A 10,197-nucleotide genomic window follows, 5' to 3' on the forward strand; every position below is an offset into this window, starting at 1 on the left:
TAGCTTTAAAAATAAATTGAGCACATAGGTGAAGAATGTGCAAAAAGCTCTCATCATTATACAAGTGATGTGTAATAACAAGAGTACAGTTGGAATAATGTGTCACTTTACATCTTAGTCATAGGTGATGCTTTAGTAATGACAGTGCTATATGTCTCTCTGTGGGTTTTGTTCTTGCTGTATTGTAATACAGCAAGAACAAAACCCTGAACAGGTTATTGTGTTGAAAGTACAAAGCTTGTTGCACAGTAACTGTTGCCATAAATATTTGGTACATGGCAAACGTATTAACACCCATTTAGATTTTTCACATTTTGGCATGTTACAAACCCAAAGTTTAAAGGAATTTGTTGCGATTCAGTTGTAATAGACCATAAACTAGAATGAAATTAGACATTGTTTTGATTGAAAATAAAAATAAATTAAAAAAGAACGTTAGTTAACAGTCGGTATCATGAAGGTCAAGTAACATAGCAGACTTGTCAGGGAGAGATTGGGGAAAGGTTTAAAAAACAATAAAACAATTTCCCACGCTTTGGGATGTCAACAAAGATAATTTATCACCAGAAAACAGAATGAGTAAAGCACAACTGCAAACCTATCACGAATCGGAAGAGCAAGGAGAGCAATAATCAGACCGATGTTGACTCGGGAGGAGCTGGAAAGATCTGCAAGCTCAGGAAGGTGAATCTGTTGATGGGTCAACTAGCTGTAGAATATGGCTACTATACGCAGCAAATTTTTGTTAAAAAAATGCTCTAGACCAGGGATTCCCAAAGTGTCCCCTGGGGGTGCGTGAGCTGCCACCAGGGGGCGCGCGAGATGAAAACTGTAATGGCAGTCTGACAGTGTTTTTCCCCCCACACAATAAAGATGTGTAAATAAACATTTCCTTTCTAAAGATTAAATCAAAAACTGTACATTTAATCAATAAATAAAATGTATCGTAATGATCCGTAATAGACTTTATTGCTAAGTGCTGTTGGACACTTACAGTTTCTTTAAGTTATGTTGCTCTGGAGTTATACCGAAAAAAATGTGTGGCTTCCGGGGGGAGGAGTGGTGGTCCGGGGGACTGGCGGGGTGAAAGCTGTCCCGTTCTGTTCGTCCTAAAATAAAGTATTAGCAGCAAAACCTCGATGTGGTGCTTGGGTGTCATAACGGAACGTTACAGTATTCACACGAAAATGTATTTATTTAGAAGAAATCTTCTACGCTTCATTTTAATATGAAATATTCGCATTGTGCTGTACATGCGCACCTAGCTTGTGACCTCTACTTCATTCATTCTGGCAAATATGCTCAATTGGCTGAAATGGGGGAAACTGTTATGTAGGTGAGACATCTAAGGTCAAAGTTAGTGGTGAAGGAGGAGAGGAACCAAGAGAGAGAGGGAGGAATTGGAGGCGACAGAGGAGAGAATTGCAACAGATCCGGGAGAAGAAAACGAGCGAGAATCAGAAAATGTCTCTTCCTCTCTTCTGACTTTGCACCGTTTACGTCAGCAGAGGAAAGAATTAATTTGGGCCGAAAGTTTTATTTACGAGATTAAATTGAGTGACTCTCTCTATCGATCGCACAGCGCCTACAAACAGCGCTGCTCGTGGTGCCGTGATTGAACCGGTGACAGGTACTGATGCGCATGAAACGGCCATACCGATGCAGCCAGCGGAGGGGGGAAAGGGGGGGTAGACACGGGTTCTTGACTATGTTCACGCACACAGCTGTAATACTTTTCATTGTGATTCAGACAGGCGCAGTTAATTTTAAAGATGCGGTTTTAGCGCATATTCAGACAGAAACAGGGAACCCGGAGGTGGGGCTGCAGGGAGCTGAGGTTTGTTGCTATGGGCATGTTTATCTGCTGAATGTAACCTTTGTGAAACAACCAGGATATAATGTTTTATTTCTCTGATTAATAACAGCTTTATCGAGCGTTCTGTTATTGTTACTCTGTGCCGCTCTACCAGTTATCTCTCGGGGTCGCTCGCTCTCTCGCTCGTCATCGGACGCAAATCAAATCAAACTTCTTTGTGTTTGTATTCTGCGGCGTAAATTGAGAGTCAGACTCAGATTAAGAAGATGGTGTATGAAATACATAAAGTGAGAATACACACAGGTAGGTTATCAGAGTTTAGTCCGTGAATCTACCTGGATGATCTCTGCTTCAGAGACATTTCAGGTTGTGGAGGTGTGGCTGATCTTTCTCTGGATCCACACTGAGCCACCGATGCATAATTCAAATTATGTTCTAATTTTATTTACGTAACCATTGTTATGACGGTTGAGTTGTAACTGCAACTGCAATTTGTTTTTCTTCTTTTCTTTTTTTTAAGATTGGGAGTGCGTCAACCCGGTTGAGACACGGAAGTGGGTGCGCAGCGAAAAAAGTTTGGGTACCGCTGCTCTAGACAGACCAGTCTGAAATTGAACTTTTTGGTTTATATGGAAAAGGCTAGCTTTGAACAGCAACTGACATGGAATATCTCCCTGAACATACCTTCCATACTGTCACACATGATGTCTACAACGCTTTGAGGTGCTTTTCTCCAGGAGGGCATTAACGCTAGTCAGAGTTGATGGGAAGATGGATGAAGCTAAGTAAAGGTCAATCCCACAAGAAAACCTGTTAGATGATACTAAAGACCTGGGAGTGGGTCATAGCTCTACCTAACAGCAGGACCACAGCCTCAAACATGCAGACAGAGCTTCAATGGAACTGTTTAGATCAAAGCATATTTACGTGTCAGAACGGGGTACCAGTGGTCTGCAACCTTTACAGCCCAAAGAGCCATTTTTGCCCCAATCCAGCAAAATAAAACTTATTTTGGCCGCAAATGTTCCACGACCTTTTGAAAAAAAGCCAATTTAAACCTTTTGATCAATAGCTCCCATAGGGATTATGCTGTCATTTTCCAAGAAGGGTGGATACTATGGGTGTTGATATTTGTGGACATTTGTGTAAAAATACCCGTTTTCAATCTGATGACAAAAAAATAGATCCAAGAGAATATTACTGGCACTTCTATTGTCATTCTGTCATGGCAATTGAATGCAATTACTTCATGAAAAAAAAACTGCCAAGACATTTATCTGTTAAACTAAATTTAATACAACATATCTATGTTTAAATGCATTAGTATGTTCTTTATCATATTTAGCCAAAAGTATTAAGAGTTGCGGAAGGTCCAAAAAGACACTTGTGGCTCCAGAGCTGCAGGTTACTGACCCCAGGCTTAGACCCAAATCTAATTCAGGATTAATGCCAAGGCTTGAAGACTGTTGTTGACAAACAGAAAGCATATACATGCCACACTATTCAGAGTTTTATTAGTAAAAAAAAAACCAAAAAAAAAACAACTGAAGATTATGTAGAATTTCCATTCCCTCCATGGTTATAGGCTATAATATGTTGCTATATACGTTTACAGTAAAATGCGTTTTTGTGGTTGCAACAGGACAAAATGTGAGAACGTTCAAGGAGTATTACCACTTTTGAAAGGCACTGTATATCTGCTGCTAGATTGAGCATGACTACTTTACGTGCGTACGTCTTACATATACCCACACAAACAAGCCTCAATGTTGCAAGTTAAACATGGCACATACAAACAGTTTAGGTTTTATCAAAGGGGAAAGTTGCTTTATATTCCCGCTTAGGGACTGGAATTCACGTTATAGATGGCAAGGAAGTGACAGTGATTAACATATAAAAGTTGAGATGGCAATCAAAAACCTCTTCAGCGTCTTTGTCCGGGAACAACACAGTGCAGCTCTATATATACAGGCAGGTGACCATAAACAGGAGATATTAACAATCCAGACATTGCACTGTGCTATTATATTTCACATGTGCCACCTTTTTCATCAGCAAATGTTAACTGCCTGCTGGCTTTCCTCCAGGCACTAAACCAAGCAAACCATTCTGAATGGCTGTGACTATCCCTCCCCATTAGTTACTGGCAGCTGTTTGCACAAGTTTTACCTTGAGCACAAAAAAATGAAAGTGCCAATAATGCTCTGGAAAACACGGAGAGTTTCATAAAGTATACTATCAGAAAACAATTCATAAAACGACCCAGTCAAAACAAATGTAACTCTAAATAAATCATCCCTCTTAAGAATATGATGGATTTCTTGCGTAAAACCTGTTTGTTTAGTCAGGTCTTGAAAGTGATTACAACGTCAACCCAACAGCTGAAAATGTCGATGCAAAATTCTGACTAAACCACAGCTTTTGTGGATCGTTTAAGAACGGGCAATTGCTTAAAAGAATCAAACTATGGCGCAAAATGGTGATGTAAGATTTTTGCCTCCACAAAGTATAATAATCATGTCCAGGCATGTGTATTTAAAGTAATTCAGTTTAAAAAAAAAGCAGAAAAATGTATGTATGTTGCAGCCGTAAACTTGGATCTTCTCGTGCGGCTCAGAAGCAGAACAAGTATAACGTTTCCTAATGTTAGTAAGTGTTTATTGGGTTCGACTGTGCGCAAACCATTGCCATCGTGGAACTTGCTCGTGGCTGATAAAGTGTAATTTACGCAGTTGGGTGAGATAAGTTTCTGACACTGAGCAGTTTACCGAGCTAAATAATATCCATAATGTTTTGTTTTGTTTAGAGAAACGGTGCCTGGAAGAGTGTGGCGCACTCCAACTCTCCGTCCATGGCACAACAGTGATATTCGACATCAAAGCAAACTGCAGGTGAGGAAAAATGCATGTGCACAACCTGTGAGCAGGTGTCAATGGCACCAAACATGCAAAGAAAATAAAAAAAAAAGTTTAATGAGAGCCTCCTGCAGCCTGCGGACTCATGTCATGGTTATCCCCAGGGAAACAAAAGTGCAGCGCATGCCCAACCTCAATAGCCCGTGCCTTATTACATAGCCATGTGTAACCAAACACATCTGCTCGCTTGCACTTGAAACTTGCACATCTCAGCGGACTTTAGAAGAGTTAATTGTTTACCTTGTTGGAATGGTAATAGTCCAGCCCAGAGTCAGTCGGTAACGTACATGAACCCACGCTGGAAGGGGGAGCTGGATAAAATCTGACGTCCATCTCAAAGAGCGCAAGACTGACGGCATGAAAGCTTAGCTCCAAAGGAAAAAAAAAACACTGTGCAATGTCTCTCTCTCTCTCTCGCTCGCTCGCTCTCTCCTGCACACACTCACACACTCGCACACATAAACGAGCTCTCACCCTTCTGTGTTGTGTGTCAAACCGAGCAAAAAGTACGACAAGAGGAAGAAAAATGAGTCTCTCCAGACGCTCGGGTTCTATATCCGTCCTACAGATACTTCAGCACTATGTGGACATTCAGCGCAATGATGCTGTGCGCTATCTAACATCTCTATTAAGTTCACTTGGGCGAAGGGAGGAATTTATGGGAGCGTCCCCGCCACAGAGGTCTCAGGAACTAAGAAGCAGGACAGTTCGTGAAGTTGTTGGAGCCTAAGCGAGCCTGGCTGTGCTGCAGGTAAAGATGCAGGAAGGAATTTGTCAGCGGTCGCTCCCAAAGCGCCCGTTCTCCCGTCCAGCTTTCCAGACGCTCTGAAGGTTTGTCATGTGGGAGCGCTCTAATGCTCTTTACGCATCCATGCGTTCCCGTCCACTCGGCGGCTGCTCGGCTGCGACCTCTACCGGTCAGACGGGGGAATACGCGTGAGAAGGACAAGCGGATTGACTGGATATTGTGCATGGACGTAAAAATCTAATTTTCATTTGCCAGGATCAAACTGTGTTAGCTAAGTCCAAAAGAACTATATCCTAAGGTGTTTTACAGCCGGGTTAAGTCCAGACCCAGGATGTATTTAATACTTGCGCTCCCATGTAACTTTAATCACAGAAAATCCAAACTGTGAAAAGATGTTCAAGTCGCACAGATAAAGAATATTACCTTTGAGTTATATTCCAAAGCTCAATATTTCTAATTTAATGTGTTTAAATGGCTAAAAACGTGGACTTCTTTGTCCTTCTGCATAAAGTGCCCTGAAAAACTATTCACACCCCTTTTCACATTTTGTCTTTTTCTTTCCAGACACCAACTTCAGTGTATTTTACTGGGTTTTAATTTGCTAGACCAACATAGAGTATCACGTTAAAAAAAGTGCTTTTAATAATACTCCTGTCAAGTTCCCAGCTGAAGAAAAGCATCTACACATGCAACTGCCACCACCATGCTTCACCACAGGGATGATGTGTTCAAGGAGATGCAACGTCTGAGTTTACCGCAAAACATGGCAATTTGCACGTAGGCCAAGAATTAAAAGGTTCTTCAATTAATTTCAACCTAACAATAACCTTCCACTTCCAAACTGAAGCCATCCCTGCTGCAGAAGGCATGTTTTAAAGTGAAAGAAGTCTAATGTGCACTAAAAAGATTAATCATGTATTTTCTTTTTTCTGCATTACAGTTGTACGTCTAATCAGACAAGCATAACACAAAGCTTACAGATTTAACGAAACGCATGACCCAAACCCTTCAAAGAATGAATATATTGTATATAAACATTGTATATACTGTATGCGGTGAGCAATACAGTATATACAACATATGTTGCTTACCACAAATATAGAACACGAGGTTCTTGCCCAGCTCAGTTTGACGCATTGTTTTAAACATTTCTGCCCACAGCCATTCTGTAAAATGCTCTTTATGCTGATTCTTTTGTTGTATGTATGTCTGACAGCAGGCAGCAGAATGCATGCTGAGACGAGACGCGATAGCTTAGATAATACGCTTTGCAGCTCGGCTTCAATTTTGACCCTCGCGTACACAATCCCTTTCACACACCTGGATGAACACAAAACACACTCACACAGCGGCCAACACAACAGGAAGTGCACACAGAACAATGTCCAACCAGAGCTGCAGAAAGGTATCGCGAAGGAAAATATGACCTCACTCCCGGAGAAAAGTGTCTCACACTGGGTTTAAGAATAGGTTGGAGTTATTTACTCAGTCATTTGTGTCTTTAAAGTGTTTTCGCACCGCAGAGCTACATGTTAGTTACACACTCCTGACAAAGCGTGTGCGCGGTTTCTCCTCTTTGTGTGCTTCTGGCACATGTCTGGGCGTTTGTGTGCGCTAGTGTGTTTGTGTTAACCAAACTGCCGTTGTCATCCCAGTGGGCGACTCGTTGGCCCCCTCAGGACTGAGCCTCTGTGTATGTAACTATTACACGGCGTGGTGGCTTTGGCCTTGGGGTGTGAGCCTGCTTTAATACACAGCACAGATGGGTTGCACCATGGGTTTGCTGTTGTGGTCCACTGTCAGCTGCCAGTTCAGACGCCCGTACGTCCGAGCTCATAAGGTTAACAGTCACAAGGATACTGATTTCTTCTCCCCTCTTTTTTACCTCTTGAGTCGCTGTTTGAGTGATTCTTTGCTTTCTGTCTGACACTTTCTGTCACATTGTCACATATTTTCCTCTCTCTCTCTCTCTCTCTCTCTCTCTCTCTCTCTCTCTCTCTCTCTCTCTCACTGTAACAGCAGAAGATACAGTGCAGAGGGGTATTTGGCACATGCAGACTTGTGGCTTCATCGGAAAGGAATGTGTTCAGTTTCGTGGAGTTTTGAACACACGCCAAAAGACAGAGGAAATGTTGCCATGGCGAAAGAAAATTGCAGATCAAAAAACTTGTGACTGAAAGAGCCCAAGTTTCGAGCTAAAGAAGCAGCCAGCAGCAAGAGGATGCACAGGTGGAATGACTTTTTTAGACTACGGTTAGCACGTCTATAGGAGGACGATGACGGGGCAGAGACAAGGTCGTGTCGTTTTAAAAAGTCCGCAGCTAATTTTCCGATGTCTCATGCAAGTTATATCATTTAAAATTCCATCGGCGAATACAGTCATCCATTGAGTGTAATTAGTGGAAAAACTGTTTTTATTGCAATGGAAAGCTTTCCTGCTATGTCATCAGAAATCGAATGGAAAATATGCAACACTATTTCCTATTAACTGTTATTACTCTGCCAATAATCAGACAATGCCAGCTAGGGCTGGCTTTATTAGTTCCAAGGAACTGATTTTACATTTAAAATGTTATAATCATATGTAAATATGTAGAGAAATAAAGGATTTAAATACATTACACATGGTAAAAAAGGAACACCACATCTTCTTTTACAAAAGCAAATAATGTGGAGAAGAATAAAGCTATGCTAAAAGTTCAGCATTGTACATCTTCAACAAAATGTACATTTATTTATTATAAATGTTTACTCATACACCAAGCGCACACCTGGATTATGGCATTCTTATTTATTAATAAAAAATATCTTCTTTGGCATTACACAAACAAAACCTTTATATAATTACTGACTGCATGTTTCCAATTTTGCAGAACTGTCTTTGATGAGCTAAAAAATTTTGAGGTTGGAAGGTATCCTCATTATAATCCTAATCTTAATTTCCCTCCACAGATTCTAATCCAGACTCTAGATAGGCTACACTAAAATGTCAATACAACTTCTAGTCAGAAGACACATTTTGATATTATTAAAAGACTATAAATCTTAATCGGACAGTGGTACGAGTAATTCTGGCCTTAACTGACCACGTTTAGCCTTTCAGTGATTTAAATGCAATAATGTGGTTCTTAGAATAACTATTATAAGACATAATGCATTCTATGATGGACCTGATTTAAAGGCAGCATGCTGTTTTGTTTATTCTTCAGGAAACACCCAAGAATGACTTCTGACCTCTTTTCCATTGACTTTTAATCTTAGTGTCAAATATGACACTAAAAATATTACTTTGCTTTCATCTACACAAAAAAATGCAATATCAGATGACTTCTTTAAAGAAAAAAAAATTGCATTAAAAACTTTTCTGTTGAGAATAATTTTCTTTTGATCCTATGTAAAAGTGTGATCAATAACATGAACTGTAAAATGCTTTAGATGCATGCAAGCTTGCCCACCGATCTCTGTAAATTCTGCTGTAATTTCTTCAAAGTGAAAGGAAGATCACACGGTGCCTTGCAAATGTTTCCATGCATTCCCTTTCTAACCCTATGTAATGCGTGGGATTTTGTGAACCCGATATTCTAGCTGGACACAGAGGTTTTAGTTTTAAAATGTTTATTTTTAAAGTAAAAGAAAGCTGCAGGCAGGCAGGAATGGCTGGAGACCGCAGAGTCAAGCTTAACCAGATGACGCTGGCAGAGACTGACTTGGCCAGATAATGCAGGCAGAGGCTAACTTGACCAGAAGCAGCCGATGTGTTCCCAATGTGGGCATAGCGAGACACAGCAACCCCCAGGAACAACCCGAACCAGGCGGTGCACACAAGCAGTGGAAGTGCCGACTTGCGAGGGCAGGGTGAGAACAGGTCCACGGGATTAGCAGGCTGAGCGCCGCAAACACTGGGGGGAAAACACACGCAGGCAACATGACGAGAAGAGACGTTCTGGCAGTGGGGGATTGAGTGAGGCAGGTATATGTAGGCAAAGTGAGTTGGGTTGAGTCTGATTAGCTGCAGCAGCGTGTGGAACTAATTATGATGAGTGAGTGAACGGTGACTGGGAAGGGTGGAGCATGGAGTGGAGAATGAGCAGCCAAACAGTCCAAAAACATAAGCAAAACCCCATATCATGACACCATATTCATTTCATTAAGATTTGTTGTTATAGAACAACACAAAGTATCACAAAATTGAAAAGTGGAAATAAGTGCAAAAAGATTTTGGAAACCGTGTATCGTTTTCCTTCCAAACAAAAAGTTGAAAACTGCGGCAGGTATTGGTATTTCTCTTTATTCTAATATCTTTAAATAAAATCCAGGATAACTGCCTAATTACTAAATAGAGTCCACCTATGTGTAATTTATGTTGTTCAGTGATAGCCTTGGAGATTTGTTAGAGAATATTGGAGAACAAATAGCCTCATGAAGACCAAGGTGGATGTTTAAAGTCGGTTTAGGTAATACAATTATATCCCAAGCTTTGAACATCTCAGGGAATGCTAACCAAAGCAAGGCCCTCTATCTAATCTGACAGGCTGAGAATTGAGAGCAATTATCAGGGAAGCAGCCAAAAGCCTACTAAATCTGGCAATCTGGCCTGAAGTGGCAAGAAAACCAGAAAATCGTGAATGACAAAAAGCCATCGAGAAGTCCTGTTTGCAGTTAACCACAAGCCATGTAGGAGACACAGCACGGTTTTCTGCCTGGATACAAAATACTAC

General features: G+C 41.0%; 1 protein-coding gene across 4 annotated transcripts in view; it reads right to left on the minus strand.

The window, feature by feature from the left end:
- tox2 (TOX high mobility group box family member 2) overlaps positions 1–5,587 on the minus strand; it is a 155,713-nt gene extending 150,126 nt beyond the window's left edge. For all 4 annotated transcript variants that reach the window (XM_036151215.1, XM_036151214.1, XM_036151213.1 and 1 more), the window contains exon 1: positions 4,972–5,587. In XM_036151215.1, the coding sequence (XP_036007108.1) occupies positions 4,972–5,064 (93 nt within the window). In that variant the 5' untranslated portion in view covers positions 5,065–5,587. The remainder of the gene's footprint in view (positions 1–4,971) is intronic.
- Positions 5,588–10,197: the final 4,610 nt, after the last annotated feature.

This window comes from Fundulus heteroclitus, chromosome 20 (assembly GCF_011125445.2).
Source record: "Fundulus heteroclitus isolate FHET01 chromosome 20, MU-UCD_Fhet_4.1, whole genome shotgun sequence".
NCBI classification, from domain to species: domain Eukaryota; kingdom Metazoa; phylum Chordata; class Actinopteri; order Cyprinodontiformes; family Fundulidae; genus Fundulus; species Fundulus heteroclitus.